Below are 23,023 nucleotides of genomic sequence, written 5' to 3'. Positions count from 1 at the left end.
ATCTGTCACACGTTTTTCAAGATGATGTTTTTTTCATTATCTGCCTGGCACCGTCTGATGGAGCAATATAAGCAACCCAGCTGCTGTGGAAAAGCAGCCTGTCATCCTAACACAAAATATCCAATAAATACTTTATTTTCGAGACGTTATCGCTCAACAGGAAATTTTCATCTTTTTTTTTTCCCACTGTGGCATGCCGGATGGATCACAGTCAGTGCGGCACAAGGATTGGAGTCGATGGTTGACAAATTTAATAATGGCCTGTTTTAATAAGCAGTTGTTACCTGGAAATGAAACCCATGTTATCATTTAGTGAAATACTTGTTTCCCTCACCGTAAAACCACAGTCGGATATATTCGAGCTACTGTTTTATAAAAGCTTTACTCTCTGAGTCAACCAAACAAAATCTAACCTTTACGGATTTTATTAGCCTTTTATCAAAGCCATGTGAGTGATATTGATCTTTTTTACGAATGTGTGGCAGGAAAAGGAATAAGGTTCCAATTTTTCCCCAAATGCCCATATGACCTTACCTGTTGAATTCAATTTGAATGGGTACTGATGGGAATTGAAGATACAAATAGAACTTGCACACTGGCTAATGCGCTGAGCTTTGATCTGCTAGGCAAACAGTCCAGCCGTCTGTATTTGCCCTGTCCACATGGCCTCTTGCATCTCCTTCCGTGGAAGTGGAGGCATTTCAGAAATCAATTCACTTGCAGCTTTGCGGCTTAAAGACCAGTGCAGCATAATCCCAACCTCGTAAAAAAAAAGCAGACCTGTATTCCAGCCCATATAGATGGAAGCCTGTAATCTCGCCGTGCCCTCTTTCTGTGTGCTCTCTAAGCCCTCGCCCTCTCAAACCGTCCTTGCAGCCTACCACTCACCACTATTTTGCATCTGCACACAGCTGTGTGGGACTGTTGGTGGATTGAACTTGCTTTTACTTAAGGACTATGTGTTTGTAAGAAGCGTGCAAGTTTAGAAACTGTTTAATTCAAATGCAGAGGAAGCTGTTAAATATTTAAAAGTGCTGAGAATGGAATTTAAATGATATACAACAGGGGTACGTTAAATTTATTTAATGTTTTAGATATAGCAGCCAATTTGAAGTGAAGTGAGGTAAAGAGGTGTGGTATTTGCCTCCCAGCTGGGTGTGGGCTAAAATATTTAGTGCAATGCATGACAAGATAAATGGGATTTAAGTAAAATATCTGTATTTATGAGCCTAGGTTTTGCTCTGAACAGCTGTGCACATATTAGTATAAGTGCTAGTCATTGCCTCAGGTGTGTATTCATGTTTACAACTTGCATTTGTCATGGCGAAGTCATGTTTTGTGAGCCATGTGACACGTCATGCTGCCTTAGCATCTCTCCAACCTGGGAATCTCTTCTTATTTCTGTTGAGCATGGCTTCTGTCAGCTGTAATGTCTGCCCATATATGAGACACGCCAAAGCAGCAGGCACCATTAGGCAACAGATCTACAGTAAATGAAGAGAACCAGCGGTTTGGCACCATTCTGTGGTAGCACATAAACATGAGGATTAATTCTTAAGCCCTCCAATTTAGGTTCACTACCGTCATTCGGTCCTTATCTGGCTGTATGCAGTGCATGTACCCAGGAGAGAAGATAACAGGCGGTATGCCTCAGTGGTTCACAATGAGCCTTCACGACAAGCTTGGTTGCAATCACCTGATCTCTGAAGTGCAAGGATTATAGCTGTGTAAGTGTTCATGTGTGCACAAAACACACATGTGAGCATCATTGTGAGATTCAGCATGCAATCCAGGTCGAGCTGGTTGACTGCAATATGGTGAAACTTTTCAAATACATTACTGTGACAGATGGAATACCAATTTTGACTGTTTTTCAACATATTATTAGCTTAATGACTAAGGTCCGCCATCCCTCTTCTTTTAAAAGGTATCTTATGTGTCCCATGAGAGCACTAGTCAGGCTACCTCTTGTTTTTATGAGCCTAAACTGAGTAACACTCCTGATGTCAGAATGCAGAGCTCTCTCGATATTCAGGAATATAAAGATCGAGTCAAGTAGACAGCACTGAATAGAAAATCATCTTGTAGTAACGGTGACTAGCTGTTAGTTCCGATTCTAGGGTTGAATCATGGCAAAGGTAACGCCCTTGTATGTGGTGTTTGGTTATTCTCCCCACACCTCCGTGGCCTCCAACTGCTCCAGTTTGTCCAACAATCAAAACATGCTGGGTTAATTTTCTTGTAATTGTGCCCTTGACCAAGGCACAGACTTGAAGTGTGGAGTTGATCCCACGAGCCCACTGCCTCAAACACTAAGGATGGGATAAATGCAGAGAATTGCTTTTCCTACAGGGAAATAAAGGGTCTCTCACTCTGTGAAGGCCATGAGAGGCTCCAGCCTCCCTGCAACCCTGAATAGGATAAGTGGAAGAAGATGGCTATGATAAACTGTAAAAAATAAACATGTTCAGTAATATGTGGACTTAAATCAATTCAAAGAAGAGGTGTGCTCTGGCAGTTTTACATTGTCTGTATTCACAAAGGCAGGTTCTTTAAGAAATGGCTCACCCTGTTTGGTATGCAAGAAGACAGAGTTGTGCACAGAGTCCTGACTGTAACTCTGTGCAACACTTTTGTGGTGAACTGGACTGTCTGGAAGCAGGACCAGTGCTTTTCACAAAACCTTTTGTGCCTACGTAAGAGTAGAACATTGCAATTAAGTTCCCAAACGCTGCTGAAAACCCATCAAGAAAAGGGAACTCTGATATCACAGCTGCGGCCTATATCCTGTTTTTTAAACAATATGTTCAACATTAAAACTTTGAATACAACACGGCCGCATTCTCTGTTGAACTTACCACATTACTCTTTCTCCTGAAAAGCTGGACGTCTTTTATTTATCGATTTCATTCATTGAGATAAGGTTACATTAACTCAGCTTTTCAAATTAAATGTAGCTTGCAAAACGAAATGAAATATATGATTGTCAGACTGCAACGCTATACGATCAGACTTTTTGCCCCCTGTTAGCCATTAGAAAAACTGCAGAGTATGGCAAAGTTTTCACAAGTCCATCTTTTATATACAGCGCATGATTAATCCAAAGATTGTGTATTAAAGATAAATGTAGGCACTGTGACCTCTCAGAGCCCTGTTGTAAAGCATGAAGGTGCTTTGAAACCAGATGTGAGGAATCCCAAAAGGTTGATTCTGTTCATCTGGACCTAACGTTTTCATCCAGATGAACAGAATCAACCTTTTGGGATTTACTTACCTGGATGATTGAGCATGCATCAAGACATATGTGAGGAATATGTGACACTAAGAGACGTTGCATCCTCATAGGCAAGTGATTTGTAAATCATAGTAAAACATACTATGCTTTAGTCTACCTTTTTAATCTAAATAAGTCCGTAGTTATTCAATTAAACATTATGGTGTATTCAGTGAGGCCCAAAACTAGCATTTGCGACCATAAACTAATCGGGGAAACAGTTTCCTGAGATCATAAATTAAAGCCAAGGTATTGGTGCAACCATAAGAGTCTCCCCCTGCTGGCCATTAGAAAGAGTGCACTTTTAAAGCGCTTCCAACACTTTTTTGTAGACAGTATATTTTTGATCTAATGTAAAGAATAAAAAAAAATTAATGTATTTTTTGGTTTTTATATGTTATCAAATTCCTTTTCATCTTGAAAAATTCAAATGATTTTCTATTTAAAAAAAAAAAAAAAAAGCCAAATAAAACGTGAACACTATTTTTCATTAAGAGCGTAAACAACAGCGCATAAAGTGCAAAACAGCTGATAACAGCACCAGGTGACGGAGATGGATGGAGATAGTCTAATCCTCTCCCAGCCACTCCCAACCTCTCTCTCTCTCCCCCTGTGTTGCTGCAGCTCCTGTAGGCTCTTCAGTCTCCAGTAAACAGCAGTCATGGCGACAGTGGTCCAACCGCTCACACTGGATCGAGGTAAGGCGCTCGGAGCTTTGCAGTCTGTGCATGTCACCGGAGAGATTATTTCCCCCCCCCCAAAACTTGAGCGAGGATTTGGTTAGATTCTGATGTTTTTTGGTGTGTGTGTCCAGCTCGGATTTCCTACACATCGTCTGCGCGAGTCGCTATTTCAAGGCAATATGAGCTCTGGCTTTTCGAAATAAAAGCCCGTCGGTTCCGTCCGTGTATTTTTCCAGACCGGAGCGCTCAGTTCTTTCGTCAAACTACCGAGGGGGTTTCTGCGAGCACGAACATCTTGAAATTAATACCCTTAAACCACTTACAAGGCGTCCCGTTTAATTTCATCTGTATTATGTAACCCCTTTGGCAACATTGTCCCGTTAAAGCTCGCTTTTTGATCTTCATCTGGCGGAGACAATAACGCTCAAATCCTAAAGCGCCTTGACACGAAAAATCTACTTTGTTAGACGGGAGATAACTTCTCAGGCTATCTGAACTGGACAGGTGCAAGACTGGCTGATTGGTTCCCTCATCAGGGTGTAGATGTTGTGTTTTGTACTTGTTGGAAGCGGTGTGCAAACAAACCGCAGTTGAGGGTTAATGTCCTGTGATGTTGCCTATAGCCTGTTTTGTTTTCATCTCAGTTAGCGTTCAGAGCTGTTAGTAATTACAGACTTTGTAACTTAGACACACATTAGTCCCCTGATCTCATTCATAAGATACAATAATAATGCATGCAGGCTGAAAAAATGTTCAGTTTCCCACCTAAAGATGCTGTACAGATATTTAAAATACACTAAGGTCTCTCGTAATATCATAGTAATTCCTCTGGGAGATTTGAGGAAGTACAAAATGTCCTGTACACTTGAGAAGATGCCCTTTACAACTCAACACTTTCATCTTAAAGGAGTCTATTTTTGAGGTCACTTTGAAAAATCCTCCCAGTCGCACATTCAGACCAAATGCAGATCCGCTGGTGAAATGTAATATTGCGCAAGCCTTGCATAGGGAATGGATACCGTCAAATATAGAGAAAGCAGACACCTTAACGCTTTACTCTGTGCCAAGTAAAGCCAGCGTCAGCTCTCCTCCCAAACCACATGAGGGAAGTATATAAATACTCTTTATTAATTATTCTGCAGGGATTAATCTGACTGATGTCACTTGTTATTGGTGATTTAAGTAATTAACCACATTAACATCTACTGCTAAAGTATACTATTTTTTCCCCTTCCGTATGTTCAATTTGTTCTTCAGTGAAATTTAATGTCTGAGGGCAGTGAAGCTTTACAGGTGCACAATCTGCTGGGAAGCTGCAGAAGTGCTGTACATGCAGAGTTAATGAAATGAGCCACAGATTGAATCCAGCAATGAGATAAACAATGCAACCTAAGCTTTTCCCACCCATGTCTCATAGTAGACTATAGATTTATTTTTAAAAAAGGAGGCTCTGCTAAGCTGATAAATAGATTTTTAAACAGCAAGGCAAGGAGCAATGTCCTGCAACTTGATAAATTGTCAGCATTCAGCCATGTCTGATCTTAGTCATTTGCTTGGGCAGTGACTCAGCTGTGACCTTCGTGTGTACACACGGGGCCTGATCCATACCCACAATCTGGAAAATGCAGCTGTAATGGCACAAACAGTAGTAATGATAGTTTCACGCAGGAGCTGTCAGAGCCAGGCAACATTATAGGCTTCCTGTCCTCGGATCCTGCCACTTTGGTGAAAACACTATAATTGCTAATGAAAAGGTGCACTCCTCTCGTTTTTGGGTGGAGGCTTTTGCTGCCGGGTTGCTGAGTTTGTCAAATGCACGCAGGGAGAAAAGGAACAGAGATGTTCATTTCGAGAGCTCCCACTTGGCTTGCAGGGTCACAGCAGGATGAAAAGATATTACATCATTGGCCTTCCTGTTATTGTCAAAGGAAATGACTGTGATAAGCAAGCACCGTAGAGAACAATGGATTTGAACTTCGCTGTATAATTTTTAAAAAAGCCTTTTATTCTCAGTAGATCTGGCATTTATGTAAGTGCAAACTGACACACACCGGAGATGAAAACCTTTCTGTATGAAACAGTGAGAGCAGAGGGCACTGTGACTGAAACTTCCAGAGATAAATTTAAACATCTATTAGGTACGGCTATATTTCAGGACCCAAATGCAGGACCCAGAGACAATGGAATGAACTAAGTAAGGCAGCTTTATTGCTGTAGCTTGAAAGCTCAAAGAAAAAACAAGGATACAAAAAACCAGAAACTCCCACAAGGTTAAAACTAGAACCAACAGAACAGGAAACAAGGACCGCAAAGATAGCATGAGTGGACGATGCAACAACGAGCAGAGTAAGACTGAGGACTAAAATACACATAGGATAACGAGAGGATGGGCAACAGGTGGCAACATAGCTGGACCTAATGCAGACTAACGGGACAGGGGAAACGAAACTGAGTGCACTATACACTAGAGACGAGACTGTCAAAATAAAACAGGAAGTATGATAAACATGGAGATGAAGACTAATCACACAGGCTTGACTCGGGGACTGGGGAGAAACAGACGTGGGGAGATGACTGACTGAGGAGACAGAAAGGGAACATCAGACACAGAGACAAGAGAAAAACAAACATGAAAACGAGACTAAACACACGAGAAGACTAGACAATGCGGAAAAAACTCGAAAACCACACAGAACCAAAGCATACTTTATACATGACATAAATATAACTATGAACCTAAGAATCACATAGAATATTCAAAAAATAAACTGCATATTGTTCAGAAACTTAGTACCAGTACCATGACAACGCCGGCAAGCTGCATGTTTCCAGTGAAATGCTTACTCGCTGATGGCAGGATAATGCTGGCCACGTTCTCCATTTCAGTTTTGTGTGTTAATCTGTGTTACTTGTTAACTGGTTGTGTTTTTTTGTGTCATATTCATTATTTTATAATGGTCTGCCTGGTCCAGAATTCAGCTCAAAAAACATTGAACTAATAAAGCTCATTTGCTGAATTGTAGTCCTTCCTTTTAATTGCATTAAAGTCCTTCACTTTATAAAAAATGTCTGGAATGCCAGCAGGGTTGACCACTCTGTGTCTAAAACACTGCTTGTGTAGACATCTGTGAGATTACGGCCTCAGTAAACACTTTCCTGATGAGTTTCTGGACTCGGTTACTAATTTCAGGATGTATTGATTAAAACATGAAGTCAGTTTTGTACGATATTGTCATTATTACAGTCAGAGAGGGGGATTGTCTATACTCATTAGCTAATGACTTGTAATTTTAAGTTGCTATCCAGTGAGTATAAAGTGTTCTTAGTTTCACAGTAAGATCCTCTAATCACTGGTTACCTCTTGTTTTAAAACACAAAGATGGTGACGGTGACAAAGGATCCATCACCAATCCATGATGTAATGGCATCTACCGCTAACTTTCATTTAGAGTCTTTAATTGAGCAAAAAGTTGATGGAGATTTTCATCAGTTTAACCAGTGAATGATGTGCAGTAGACGCCTGGCATTATGTAGTTGGTGTTAACAATTGTAGAACAAGGAACGTGGTGTGGAAGTCTCCCCTCAAAAGCCCCCACTGTTTGCAGTTTTCCGAGCTAACAAGTTAACCCCGAACCTGTGGTTGGAAGATTAGATGTTTGTTCCTAGCTCTTCTGCACCACATGCTATGGGATGAAGACACTGATCGGTTCTTTATCCCCACCAGTCTGTTCATTTAGAAGCTGCAAAGCAATCTTTATTCGTCCCTCACTTTGCTGCCATTGTTCATTTCAACCCCAAACGAGTTGGTGATTACGCCTGGGCTTCACGCGCATTTCCACAAACCCAATTGTTGGATATTGCACTGACCATAGCTAGAAGGAAGATTTTAACTCTTTACACTCACTCTAATATCCATGCTGTATCTGTTTTAGTTAGTACAAATTCTCCATTCCCCCGAATACAAAAACATAGATGTAAAATTGTTGAATTTAGCTGCTTGTTACAGAGGTTTAGGGTGGCCGTGGATTAGAAGGTAGATTTAGAGAAGGTCATTTACCGATCAGAAGGTTAGTGGTTCGATCCATGGGTGCTCCTGCCAAAGTATCCTTGGGCAACAATCTGAACTCTGAGTCGTTCCCATTGTGAAAGTTAGATGAGACTAGATTACAAAAGTTAGATAAGATAAGTTAGATGGAAAGTGCTTAGACAGAGAAAAAAGTGTTTGTGTGAATGGGTAATGACACATGTTACACAAAGCATTCTGATTGGTCAAGCAGAGTAGAAAAAGTGCTATTTAGGAACTAGTCCATTTGCCATTTACAGGTTGAAACTGTGTTAGGGGTGAATGCATTGGTTTATCATTGTTAGAAGATTGCGGTTATGTTCCTTATACCTACAGCTGTACAGCATGTACAAGAAAGTGGTTTCTCAGCAGTGCATTTCTTCCTGCGAGGTCGTGATCAGTTCAAATGTCAACAGTAGAAGGAACCCGTTATGAATCATTTTGTTTTTCCTCACTGTGTTGCAGGGACCTTTGGAATAGAACATTTTTTTATACAGTTTATGTCTTCTTGTCTTAGCACAGTGAAATGAATAACTGCAAGATCTGAGAGATCGTTGTGAGTTCATCCATTTGCAGCTAGAACATATTTCCATCACATCCACTCATGCACATGGCTGTGTTTAAGGGATTAAGGAGGTGCTGACAAGCTGACGTCACTTATAGCTGTCTATATTTTAAATGGCCTCCTGTTAATGCAGAAATAAAGGTTCTCTCAGTAATTGTCTTGGAGGGACATTGCCCAGTAATTACCCAGGATGAAGACGACAATAAGAGTGTGATGTTTTCTGGCTCTGTTTTCGCCACAGGCTCCTGCAGGAGCCATTACCCTTCTAGGAGTGATTTATTTCTTGTGGAATCGCTGCAGTTGGACAAATTAAAGCTTATTCTCTTGGCATGAGGAGAGAACTTGGTTGTCCCATTTTTTTGTATTCAGACTGTGATTTCTTTTGTTTTTATCACTGCCTTTAGCAGCAGAGTTGCCAAGGGCACCCAGGTCAAAGTGGCAGCGGCAGGGCTTTTCAGGACAACTTACTCCCAGATGCATGACATCTGGATAGCATTTCTCAGGGTACAAAGGTGCGATTCCCGTCAGAGAAAGGTCATTAGAGACTTTTTCTGCCTGTCACCCTCCGAGATGGAAAGCAGCATTTCATTTAGAGTTAGTATTTGAAAAGAGGATCGCAGGTTTAAATCTCAGCGTTGCAGTTTAATAAACGCAGACAGACGCGGACGTGTTTATTTACATTGTTGCAGTTTTGTCAAACTGACACTTTTAATACTGAAAATGGATTAGGCTAAATTTTGTAAACTGCTATAAATGACTAATTATGTCAGGAAATGGGAACAGAGCCCAGTGCAAAAACATCCCCTCAACAGTGTTGTGGAGCGTTGAAGCCTTTATTACGTGTTACTGTGGCTTTGTTCAGCTCTGTGCCTTTTCTCTAATCAACAAATGATGAGGATGACCTTTTTTAGTCACAGCCTGATGTTTTCAGGGTATAATGCCACACAGACAGTGGCAGCTATATAATCATTTTATACCGCAATATTTGTTTTAGATACTTTTTTACATTGTAAAATTTAAAATGAGAAATATTGAACTACTGTTCTAGGAAAGGGATTACATCATGTGTTCTGTTCAATATATAAGTTGCTGGTTTGTCTAGAAGCTGCATTCATCTCCAATCAATACTCCAGATACTTGCTGATTGGTGACAGCATATTGATAAAATATTTCAAGAACTTCAGTCATCCAAAATAACTAGAGCTAGCAGAATTTGCCAAAAGGTAAGACACAGTATTTGTCAGAGAATTAAATCATTCAAATGCTCCAAAAGATGCTAACAACATAGACATGGTTAAGAGGTCCAATGTACACCTCTAGAAATAGCAATGTAAACAAGCAAGCTAGTAGTTAGCTTGCTAACTATTAGCTAGCTAATAGTTAGCTAGCTAATAGCTAGCTATTAGTTAGCTATTAGCTAGGTAATAGTTAGCTCTAGTCATTTTCTAATATTAGGCTGTTAGTTTATATAACCTCAATTCCCAAAAGTTGGGGCTTTATGGATTATAAATAAATACAGAATATCATAGAGTGAAAAATTAGAATAGAATAGAATAGAATAGAATTCAACTTTATTGTCATTGCACATGCACAGGTACAGGGCAACGAAATGCAGTTTGCATCCATCCAGAAGTGCTTTAGTGATATAGATATATTATAATATATATTAGCAATAATATAGATATGTGAGTATATTACAGAAATGGGTCTATTATGGTATGTTATAATGTACACGGTATGAAGTATGTTGTGAATATTCTATAACTATAAGTATGTACAGGCTGTAGTGAGTACAAGCTATGTACAGGATATGAACAGGATATAAATATGAAAAACTATACAGAATATGAAATAAATAACTTTACAGAATCTGGGATATACAGCTATACAGAAATGGGAACTATGCAAGTTGTAAACAGTTGTAGGATTAAAGATTATCGAATGTACAGAATGATTATTTACACAGAGCTATACAGTAGTGCAGTTAAGATAAGTGAGGGTGTAGATAGTTTCTACAGAGGCTATATAAAGTGCTAGTGGTTGTGAGTGGTGGTTCAGTCCATGTTATTATTGTGTTTGAGGGTACAGTTGTCCATTGTGGGTGTGTGTATGTTCAGTCCATGAGTTTAACGTGGGTCAGATGTCAGGAGGCAGAGTTCAGGAGTCTGACAGCTGTGGGGAAGAAGCTGTTCCGGTACCTGGTGGTCTTAGTCCGGAGGCTCCTGTGGCGCCTCCCAGAGGGCAGGAGGGTGAAGAGTCCATGTGATGGGTGACTGGGGTCTTTGATGATTTTCCCAGCCCTTTTCAGACACCGCTTCCTGTAGATGTCTTTTATGGCAGGAAGTGGTGCTCCGGCGATGCGCTGGGCAGTTTTCACGACCCTCTGCAATGCCTTCCGGTCCGAGGCAGAGCAGTTCCCGTACCAGACTGTTATACAGTTGGTCAGGATGCTCTCGATGGTGCAGCGATAGAAGTTCACCAGGATGTCTGAGGACAGGTGGTTCTTCCTCAGAGTCCTCAAGAAGAAGAGGCGCTGGTGAGCCTTCTTGACCAGCTTGGAGCAGTTGGTCGTCCAGGTGAGATCCTCGGAGATGTGGACTCCCAGGAACTTGAAGCTGCTCACACGCTCCACAGCCGTCCCCTTAATGTGGATGGGTGGATGTGGGTCAGCATTCCTCCTGTAGTCCACGATGAGCTCCTTGGTCTTCTCGGTGTTAAGCAGCAGGTTGTTTCTGTCGCACCACTCAGCCAGACGATCCACCTCCTCCCTGTAGGCGGCCTCATCGTTGTCACTGATGAGGCCAATCACCGTGGTGTCATCTGCAAACTTAATGATGGTGTTGGAACCATCAGCAGGTCTGCAGTCGTGGGTGAAGAGGGAGTAGAGGAAAGGGCTCATCACACAGCCTTGTGGTACACCGGTGTTCATTGTGATGGTAGATGAGCAGCGGTTATCCAGCCGGACATGTTGGGGGCGGTTGGTCAGGAAGTCCAGTAACCATTTGCAGATGAGGGAATTGATGCCCAGGTCTGTCAGTTTCCTGATGAGTTGTGAGGGGTGGATTGTATTGAATGCTGAACTGAAGTCTATAAACAGCATTCTGGCGTAGGTGTTGTTGTTGTCCAGGTGTGAGAGGACAGAGTGCATTGCGATGGAGACTGCATCCTCTGTGCTCCTGTTCCGGCGGTATGCGAATTGGTGGGGGTCCAGGGTGGGGGGGAGACAGGATTTGAAGTGTGCTAGGACCAGTCGCTCTAAGCACTTAGTGATGATGGGGGTGAGTGCTACTGGGCGGTAATCATTGAGGCAAGATGGGTTGGAGTTTTTGGGTATGGGGACGATGGAGGTGGATTTGAAGCAGGCCGGTACCACAGCGTGGGCCAAGGACAGATTGAATATGTCTGTGAGCACTCCTGCAAGCTCCCCAGAACACGCTCTGAGAACACGCCCGGGGATGCCATCAGGGCCTGCAGCCTTGTGGACATTGATCCTGCTCAGCACCGCTCCTACATCGGTGGGGGAGAGAGTCATAGGTTGGTGGTCTGGCGTCATGTCTGCTTTGGTTGTGGTTGTGGGGTTCCCTCGCTCAAAACGAGCATAAAAGTTGTTGAGCTCGTTGAGGAAGGAGACATCAGAGGATGCGGGGGAGGGTTTGGTGGTCCTGTAGTCTGTGATGGTCTGGAGTCCTTGCCACATGCGTCGGGGGTTGGAGTTGGAGAAGTGTTCTTCTACCTTCTTTTTGTAATGGTGTTTGGCTTTTTTGATGCCCTTCTTTAGATTAGCCCTGGCTGTACTGTAGGCGTGTGCATCTCCTGACCTAAAGGCAGTGTTGCGGGCCTTCAGGAGGAGACGAACATCCCGGTTCATCCAAGGCTTCTGGTTGGGGTACATGGTGATCCGTTTCTGGGTGGTGACACTGTCTGTGGTTTTGGAGATGTAATCCAGTACAGATGAGAAAAATTACTGGAAAAATTAGCAATAGAAACCAAAACTGTTCTTTGTACCAGGCGCCTCTAAATGTGTTTATTTATGTTTAAAGTTGGGCATTGTAATAGGGAGTCTGTGGAGATTGACTCACTTATAGAGTTAGCCTAAAGTGGAAGTTAGAGGAACTGCAGTTTTGGTACTTATAATTTTTTTTTCTCTTGTTTTCATCTTTGGAGTTCGGCACTTATAACACAATCTATCAACAAATCCTCAGCTGGGATCTCTTACAATGCTATAATCAGTTTCTTCCACTGATTATGTCCCTGTTCAGCAGTTTTCCTTATTCTCCTTCTCTATTTAATTTTAATTAGTTAGAAAGTCAAGAAAGATGAAGCTGAAAGAAAAAGTAATAGTGAAAGTCGATGAATTTACATGCCTGGGGTTAAATTCTCAAAGCAATGGATGGTTCACAAGAGCGGTGAAGAACAAAGTGGAGGCAGGGTGGAGTGGGTGGAGACGAGTGTCAGGGGTAATTTGTGGTAGAAGGATAGCACAAAGATTGAAAGGGAAGGTTTACAAGATGGTAGTGAGACCTGCGATGATGTGTGATTTAAAGATGGTGGCACTATCATAAAGACAGGAGGCGGAGCTGGAGGTGGCAGAGTTAAAGACGTTAAGATTATTATTGGGGGTGATGGGACGGGCAGGATTAAAAATGCATCAGAGGGACAGCTCAGGTTGAGCAGATTGGAGGGAAAGTAAGAGAGGCAAGGCTAAGATGGTGTGGACATGTAAAGAGGAGGGATAGTGGATATACTGGAAAACAGATGTTGAAGATGGAGCTGCCGGGCAGGAGGAAAAGAGAAAGACCACACAGGAGAAGAAGATGCTCAGGTGGAAGTAGATCATCTGCTGTGGTGACCCCTAAAGGGAGCAGCCTGAATAAGAAGAAAGAAAATCAAGAAAGAACAGCTAGATATGGCCAAGACTTTGTATTTGCCTTTGTAAAAAAATTAGTCATTTTCAAGTAGAACTGCTTGGCCAGGCTCAATTATATTCAACTTGATGTAACTTGAGGTAACAAGTTCAGCTACAATCAAGTTATCCATTTTTTTAAACAAATAAAAGCTTCCTTGGTACTTTTATATTATTAAAAATGTTTTTCTTTCAAATATGATTAAAAGCAGACCAAAAGTGAACATCATCACCAGTGACCCAGAGCGATAGGAAATTTCAATGTAAAGTTCAGATCTCAATTATCTCCCAGTCTCTTTGTGAATACAGCTGGCACACTTTGCTCAAAGTTTTCCGGTCACGTTCATGTAGGATCTCGCACTGAGATGTGAAAAGGAATACTACGTGAATCTCTCTGGATAGTGAAAAAGCCTTTGCCTGGGTATTTGAAGTCTGTTTGAAGCGCTAGACTCCCTTGAACTGATGATATCAGAGCATAAAAGCACAGGAAAGACTCGGTAATAAAATCTGTCTTGTGCAGTTGAAAATAATCCACATTTTAGTGGCTTTAATGCTGCAATTAATGTTGTTTTGGTGGGTTTTTTAGAGACCTTCATAAATGTTACTGCACAGAGTGAAAAAATTAGTTCTGAGAAAATTTAGTCTACTTATACTCCTGACAGCTACATAGCTAAAGAAAACTTGGGCTGGATGACTTTGGAGCCTTTGTTCAGTCAGTAACTCCTACAGCAATCAAGGTGGGGGCGAAAGTGTAAGAGAACAAATAATCCTGCCAGCCAAGAATCAAACTTGGGACTCGCTGCTCGGGGCATTTGAAGCCTACCCACTCAGCTATCAGGTCACCCAGAACTCGGCTCGTTTAATTAGTAAGTATCACTAATGAGAATGCCCTCATCCTTCGTATAGCAGAGGGAAATTAACTGCTGACGGGATCTCTCCTGGTGTCATCACTCTTTATAATATGGCAGCAGTACATTACACTGTAACTGCATCTTGATGCTCATTTACTCCGACCAATGTCACTACTCCTCATAGAGATGCTCTGTAATTACAACCCATGGTTTTCCTTTACACTTCGGGACACCTTCTTGTTTTATTTTTCTGGCAGATAATTAGAGAGAAAGATACTTTTTCTTGTGTCATTATTCATAAGAAAAAATATCCTCATTTAGATACAGCAACATCAACACCCTTTCTTCTTTCTTTGGAGAAGAATCTGTCAGAGTACACAGTGAGAATGACTTAATTGCATACCATCTGTTTGCCTCAGAGATATGCAAAATTTGACAGTCTTGCACGTCTCAACGAAGTAGAATTTTCATTGAAATGAGTGTAAAATTTTTTTTTACAGATGTTGAACACATCTGGGCACATTGAACCCCCCCCCCCCCAGCATAAATTTGTGGGGTTTTTTGGTTTGTTTCTTTTTTTAACTTTGGAGTAAAAGTCAGTAAAATCCAGAGTTGAATGGTGGTGAATTGCATTTTTAGGGAAAACACTCATTTGGGCCACGATCCCCGTGAAGTGTAGCGTTAGCAGATGTCTTTAAATGAACGAGAAGGAATGCAGAAATCAAAGGCAAGGGCTCACTGTGCTGATTTAATGTACAGGTAGAAAAGGCAAAGCATGTGGACACAAAGGCGAGAAAAGAGGCATGACGAGGCCGACAGGCAGAAACTAGAAGGCTGAGAGTTGTTGAGCGTGAAGGAAAGGATTGGTTGTCTCCACCAAATGGTTTAGAAGTGGACCAGGAACATGTATGTGCATGTGGGGGGTCAGGCTGATGATGAGAGATGAGTAATAGTTATTAGTTGTTATGTTTTTTTGTTTATTCCATTTTAGTTAATGCAATAGGGAGACATCCTTCGGTCCCCTATGAATCCCAGTTCCTCCCCTTTGTCCAAAGACACTCCTGTTAGGTTAACTGGTGTCTTTAAAATGGCTATAGGTATGAATGGTTGTCTGTCTTTCTGTATTAGTCCTACAACAGACTGATAACCTGTCCAGCGTGTACCTCTCACCCTATGACAGCCGGGATAGGCTCCAGCCTCAGCGCAACCCTGAAATGGATAAACAGAAAAAAAATGAACCAGATGCTAAAGCGGTGATTTTCTGGTCATTGTTTATTTTATTTTTCTGCTATGACTTTTAGTTATTAGACAAAAAACAATTCACAAAGTTCCCACATAAAAAGTCATCGACTCACAGTTTCTATAACCATGTGTGCCAGTGCGTTTTGACTGACAAAGACTAAAGCTTGAGACATTTCATTTACTTTAGTCAGCCTTCTAAGCATAACAGATTGTTTTTTCTTAAGCTTAGTTCTGACTTGATCGATCCACTCATCCTATACCTTTGGCTCTTCAGCTGGGTAAAATACACTTATAGGTTCTAGTCATCTGTTTGCAAACAGGCTTATTGCCTATCTTGACAGCTCTATGGAGACTTTATAGTTGCAAGATTGACTGTGTATGCCTGACGTGTGCACACACACCAGCACCCCCAACTTCAAAGCCCTTCCCTCAGATGTTAGTAAAACACGTTAAATCTGGTAGTTTTCATGTGTGTTGTTATTGTATAACCGTGGTGGTTAGTCAAGGATGGAATTGCATTTCCTATACTACCTCCAGCTGAAGTTTATTCATAGACCTTGCATGTAACAGGAATGCCATGTGGGCGTTGAGCGTATACTTGGTGTTATCTTGAACTATGCTTCATTTGTTTTGTCAGCCTTCTTTGCTCAGTTGCAAGTAAAACATTTGATAATTATGGTCTTTTGCCACTGTTATGTCACTGTTATAATAGAGGTCACTAAGCTGATTTGCCCCCCTCTGTTGCACTATTAGGTAATGTAATATGTCATTTCACTGCACATCTGATTTGGGAGTGATTTCCTGGTGATGTGACGTAACTATGATCCCCTGCGGTCATCTCAGCTGCTTTGTCATGGAAAAAAAAAAAATCACCCTTCAGTGCCTCCTCTCTGTGGGTTTCCTCTGATCCGTCACACAGCTCATCTAACGGGGCCCACTTTCACATTTAGCACACACAGAACAGTGCACAGTGAAGCGTGACCGTGGGACATTTGTGCTTAAATATGTGTGGTTCATTTGAATCACAGTGGCTGAACTAAAGAAATAAACAAAGCGGGCAATGCGATCTGCAGGACATAATCCATCACACTGGTCCCACTAATTCACAGCACATATCACTGGAAGCATCAAAGAGGAAACGTGCCTGTGCAGTGCGAGCAGACATTTCGTTATCTCTGGTTTGAGGCGTGTGGCTATCATTTACGTTACATTCAGATTTGTATGTCCACCTGCAATTATATCATCTTGTAATGGCAGAAGATGAAGGGCATGGCAAACATGGACTCACAGTATTTCAGTTTTTACTCTCTAGAGCTTACATTGCACAATTTAATTGCATTTAAACTGTGGCAGCTTCTCTGTTTGATGCAGAGCTTCTGAAATTTAAAATACCCCCCCGATTCGAGCTGGAAAGATTATATCAAGAAATGGGAAGGCATCACTTGTGATCAACGAGATGAAAGCACTGGCAGAAATGTCTGCAACATCAATCTTTGAAGTCAAGTTCCGAATGCCTAGTGAAAGTATTTGATGCGGATAAGGAAAATGGTGCTAATGAGCATGTGGAAGTCAATAATGGCAGAGGGGGGGATATCTGGATGGCCCTTGACCTGCATGTAATTAGAAAGAAATGCTCGTAAACCTCTGAGACCGTTGCCCTTGCTGCTTGGAAGTGTACCAAGTCATTATGAGCTATTCAGAATCAGTGTTTTGTTTTTTTTTATATTCAGGCGTACGAGTAACCTTTAGTATTCACCTTGATAAAATATATATATGTGTTAGTGCTGCATGCTTAAGAATGTATTGGCACTTTAAAAAGTGTTATATGGGTATAAACAAACTGCTTTTATACCTGTCGTTAAAGTTTTAAGGCAAAGTTTGCCGTATTTTAAGTAGTAATTCCCACTCCTGTTTTTCAAGGGAGACCTGACCATTGCAAGTTTAGCTGTAGGGAATTAAATTTTGAAAAAAGTTTCAGTGTTTGCAAAACACAAAAAAAGAATGTTTTATTCACCCCAGTGGTTTTTTTGGCAGGGTGGTTGGGCGTATTCGATAACAGGAGAGGTTAAATTGACCATGTGACGTACAAAACGATAAATCTCTCTCAGTAACACAGACTCATGCCAGCCCTGAGAGAGGACAGAAGAATTAAGAACAAAGTTTAATTAAGCGGGCGCAGGCTGGCGTCCAACCAAATCGTCGGCCAAGTACAAAAGGTCACAAACAAGCCGAAGTGTCCAAAAAAGGGCGAGAAGGGGTCCAAAAATAAACAGGGCAGGGCAGAAAACAGGCGTAAAGACCAGAATATCAATTAGAGATCGGACAGGTGACAGATTAAAGGAAAATAAACACCATCAGGTGTCTTGTTTCACCATGTGAGCACTCGGAATAACTTTGTATTGATATGCAGTGACCTTTTCGTGTAAGAGGACAGGAGGAACCTAAGCATGCCAGCACAATGTCCCTGAATGCATAACACCTCACAGCAGGAGTCAAGAATTCAGATTTTAGATAACATCCCGTTTTAAAGACCCGCAACTTCCACATCAGAGTGTTGTTTGTAACTTGGTTCCTCTTTTTTTTTTCCAACTGACTTTTGTTTTTGGTTTTGAGTGACAGCCCTGTGTAACTAATGCCATAACCCGAAGTGTCACACACTGCTGCCAAAGGAAACCTTGTGCTTAACCGACACGTGCAAGAAACTTTGACAACGCTTCATTATTCCAGCAATAAGACACGTCCAACTGTTTTTAGTCCTTTTTTTTTTTTTTTTTTTTTTTAAATAAAATCAGAAATATGGTGTTTGGAAACTGTGGGATCCCAACTAAAGCCCAGAGAGCTGCTAGGCTTCTAATACTGTAGCATAAACCCTCCATAAGTGTGTCGACTCAGCATGGACAACACTGAATAAGCGAAGCATTGAAGAAAGCACGAGATCCTCACTGCAGTGTATTTATTTTGCTCAACTGCTAACATGTGTCTCGTTAAATCTGTGTTTAACGCTTCTTAATTAGAGACGCTTCCGCTGTTGTTGTCATTTTATTTCTTATTATTTTCAGTTACATTTTTGTGCCGAATGAGAGAAAGAAGCTGCAGGCATAGGGGCAGTAACAGTAGGGGCTTGGTGTACAGTCCCTCTGGGGATGAGAAGCAGGTGTGAAGGTAAGTGCAGAGCTGAGGTGATTGGAACAGGCGGGAACATGCTGAAGGCTAACGGTGCTTGGACTGGGAGTGATAGAATCTTTAATGTTCGACAGACAAAACACACCAGGAAAAATAGCAAAAATGCAGCTGCTGTCTTTAAATGAAACTCTTGGTTATTAGATTAATGGCTAATTAGCACTTCCCTGAAAATTCACACCACTGTTTGCTCTAAATAAGCCCGTATTAAATGACTGGACTGTCGCTTGCATGCCTTGTTCTCGTGATGGGAACTGACCCCTGCAATTTCAAGAAAATCAATAAAATTCTCAGTGCTTTATTACAGAGTGCTTGAAATAGAAACAGGCAGAGGGGGTAGCCCTGACAGCCAATTGGCTATAGCTCATACCACATGGGCGGAAGTGCTTTGAGGAATGAGTCCCCGATTTGATTTACAGCCAGCTGGATTCTTACCATGTCTCTCCCCTGTTCTCTTTCCCCATATTTCCTGTCCGTCTAATAACAGCACAATGCCCCCAAATGACCTTTTAAAGAAATAGAAACTGTACATTTCACATTACCTTATATAGTATTCGCAGGGGTCAGAGCTCAGTACTGCTTCTTTTCTTACCTCCCGCTGGCTTGCATGCAGCAAAAGCCTTTCAGTCTGTCATCTGCTTTGCTGAATTGCTCAATATTCCCAGAATTCAATACCAGTGTGTGTGTGTGTGTGTGTGTGTGTGTGTGTGTGTGTGTGTGTGTGTGTGTGCTGGTATTACTCATATAGTGGGGACATAAGGAGAATCTGTTAAGTACAAGTTAAACTTGTAGGGATCTGAGTCTCCTTTGGAAGCAAAAACCAAGCCCCCTTTATATGAATCATGAAATTTTAGGTTGAAGACGGAAACTGTTTTCACATGTGAGCTCAGGAAAATGTCAGGACATTTAGGTCAGGGATGTTAAACTCATTTTACATCATAGGCCACATACAGCCCACTTTAATCTTAAGTGGGCCGGACCAGTGAAACTCCCCTTTCTGTCAGTATAAAGGAGTTTAATTATACATTTAATCCTTGAGATATCTTAATATTAGAAAAAGGGGTGCAATTTCGAATGTATGTCTCAGTTTTTTTCAATATGGTAGAGAAATGCTGCTGCGGTAAATGTCAGAAATTTGTCACCAGGACTCTGAAATTGTAAGAAATAAACGTGTCAAATTACAAAAACGTGAATCCATGTGTACAGTGGATGGATACACAGTGTATTCTGTGTATCCGTTGTAAATAATAGAAATTATAAAGGGAGAAAAAAAACTTTTCCTTGGTTTTTTATGTATTACCCAGTTACTTTGGTGTAGCGCAGGGGTGCCCAATCCCGGTCCTCGAGAGCTACTATCCTGCAGCTTTTAGATGCATCCCTACTCCAACACAGCTGAATCAAATGGTTTGATCTCTTCAGCATGCCATCATGTTTGGCAAAGGCCTGATAACAAGCCATTCATTTGATTCAGGTGTGTGGGAACAAGGATGCATCTAAAAGCTGCAGGACGGTAGCTCTCGAGGACCGGGATTGGGCACCCCTGGTGTAGTGTGTGGGAGGTCTTTGTCAGTAAAGATAAAGCTGTAAAACATTACACCTTCCAATGATGTTCAATGGGCTGGAGTCTTCATCAGGACGTGTCTGGCCCCCCGGGCCTTATCTTTGACACCTCAGGTTTAGGTTGTGATACTGTCAGACTTTTTCTTTGTCACATGTTGATACTCTGTGTGGTTTTAGACAGGGGATCTGACTAGAGCTTGCAGGAAGCAGAAAGCAGGATGATTGGGAAGCCAACAAAATGAAGATGGTTCAGTGTGCAAAGCATCATGCATTTGTCTTCTGGCATTCAACTCAATATTAAGCTTAGGGCAATAGTGCATGTGTGTAAATGGCTATGGTTTTTTTTTTTTAAGTGGTTTTTTATACCAAAGAAACCTGCATGGAGCTATAATACATAGTTGAGCCTTAAAATGAAGGGGACACAGCCTATTAAGTATAGAATAGTCTAAGTATATATTATTTACTTTACTACATATCACTGCTCAGTGGGTTATTTATGGTTCATTTATACTTAGAATTTCTGACTTTTTGCATTTTGCTAAATTATAATAGAGCACTTCACTCTCAGACTGCTCACAGACGGCTTACTTGTGATTCCTAGAGTTTTTCCTTCCTACTGTTGCCAAGCGCTCGCTTGCTGTCTCATTGTTGGGGTTTCTCTCTACACTGTATATTGTATGGCCTTTACCTCACAAAATAAAGGGTCTCGAGGTAACTGTTTTTGTGATTTAGAGCCGTATAAAAAAAACTGAATTGAATTGGATTTTCTCAGTCTCTCATATCATTGTGGAGGAATTTTGGTCCCACTCTTCTTTACAGCATTGCTTCAGTTCATTGACGTTCACAGGTCTATGCACAGCTCGATTAAGGGCCTGTCACGTCATTTCATTCAGGCTGAAGTCTGGACTTTGACTGGGCTGTTGCTGCACCTTGATTCTTTTCTTTTTCAGACATTCTGTTGTAGATTTGCTGCTGTGCTTGGGATCATTGTCCTGTTGCATGACCCAGTTAAAACTTTGCCTGTCAGGCAGATGGCTTCACATTTGACTGTAGAACACTTTGGTGTATAGAGGAGTTTGTGGTCGACTCAATGACTGCAAGGTGGCAACATCCTGTGGCTGCAAAACAAGCCCAAACAATCAGTCCTCCAGCACAGCGCTTGACAGTGGATATGAGGTGGCTGTGCCACAGTGCATTATGGGCAAACATCTGTCCAAAGGACATTGTTCTAGACGTGCTGTGCATTGTTCAGATGCAACTGTGTAAACCTAACCTGTCCTGCCATGTTCCTTTTAGAGAGAATAGACTTTCTCCCAGCAACCGTTCTACTGTCATGAACTTTAACATTTAACTTGCTGACTGAGGCCTGTAGAGTCTGCAGTATAGCCTTCGGGATTTTATTTTATTTTATTTTGCAGCCTCTCTAAGCATTACATGGTCTGACCTTGGGGTGATTTTGCTTGGTTCACCATTCCTGGAAAGATTGTGGCATTGGGTTATCACACACCTGAGTGCTCTTGACCAGCAAACTGCCAAAACCTCTGCTTTTATAGAGGTGCTCACACTTGCTGATACTGAATTATTCAAACGCATTTAGTTAGCATCAGCTGGTTGCTGCTTAACTTTTTAATTGCTATGGAAGCAGTAAAGGCGTACTTATGTTTTCTATTTACATTACTTACCCTTTTTTTTTCTCTCTGTCCGTCTCTGTTACTTGTATCCATGTTTGTGAATCACTGATCTAAATTCTTGATTAATCAACAAAAATCAGCACAATTTGTTATGTTTGATTGCATTACAGACTTCTGTGTCCCTGTTTTCCCAGTTTTCTCTCTGAACAAGCATATGTGGATACAGCAAAAAACCTAGAGAGTATATTTATGCGTCTGTGTGCTCGATCCCTGGTGGTCAGCATAGATGGAAGTGTGGCCCTGCCATATAACGTCATTAAATATGCAGCGTTTGCTTGTTGATATATCATGACCCTAAACCTGCAACTCAGCTAAACGTCTGTTGCCGCTGGTACGTTGTTTTAAATGAATAACATCAGTCGTTGATATATAATTGTAACCCACTGATAAATCAAGCGGCAGAAACATGTTGCGAGGCTCAAATCTTTTACACAGAAACACTTTTGAGCAGTGTGATATTGACGAAAACAAAGCTAATCACACTTGCTGACAAGAAATAATGTGACCCAGTTTTGAAGTTTATTCTGTAACGGGGCATATTTCAGCTCAATCTATGCTCATCTATTCAGATAAGGCTTTGGCAACTTTCTGATGTGTCCTCGAGAACAGATAAAAAAGACGCCACTCAGTCGCAGATTAAAAGAGACTAATCTCAGAGGCCGCTGGATCATTTATAGCCCTTGAGGCCTTACCAACACTGAGAGACCTACTAAACACAGTGTACACAACATCTACTCCAAGTCTGTCTAGCTGAGGAGAGGGATCCCGCTTCCTTTGTCTTCCTGAGTTTTCCTGCAGTTTAATTTTCTGTTTTTTGCATTTTAGGGATTTTTTTTTTCTTGTCTGAATTTCCTGTCTAATGTTGGAGGATGCTGTTTGCGTCACATTTGTGATATTGAGCAATACGGTTGCATTTTAATTCGGCTCTACGTGATAAATAATTAAATGCGTCTGAAAAAAATATTTGATAGTATTTACAAAACAAACTTTTGTGGTGTTCAGAAGCTAAAT

At 41.4% G+C, this 23,023-nt stretch overlaps 1 protein-coding gene across 2 annotated transcripts in view; it reads left to right on the top strand.

Annotated features, from left to right (window-relative positions):
- Positions 1 to 3,891: 3,891 nt before the first annotated feature.
- lin7a (lin-7 homolog A (C. elegans)) overlaps positions 3,892 to 23,023 on the top strand; it is a 51,124-nt gene continuing 31,992 nt past the window's right edge. For both annotated transcript variants that reach the window (XM_085386929.1, XM_085386930.1), the window contains exon 1: positions 3,892 to 3,972. In XM_085386929.1, coding sequence (XP_085243055.1) covers positions 3,936 to 3,972 — 37 coding nt within the window. In that variant the 5' untranslated portion in view covers positions 3,892 to 3,935. The remainder of the gene's footprint in view (positions 3,973 to 23,023) is intronic.

This window comes from Rhamphochromis longiceps, linkage group LG17 (assembly GCF_057381845.1).
Source record: "Rhamphochromis longiceps isolate RC_006_pf linkage group LG17, R_longiceps_female_GT1.1, whole genome shotgun sequence".
Classification (NCBI taxonomy): Eukaryota; Metazoa; Chordata; class Actinopteri; order Cichliformes; family Cichlidae; genus Rhamphochromis; species Rhamphochromis longiceps.
The sequence above is the reverse complement of the archived record's forward strand: the minus strand, read 5'-3'. Positions and strand labels throughout refer to the sequence as shown.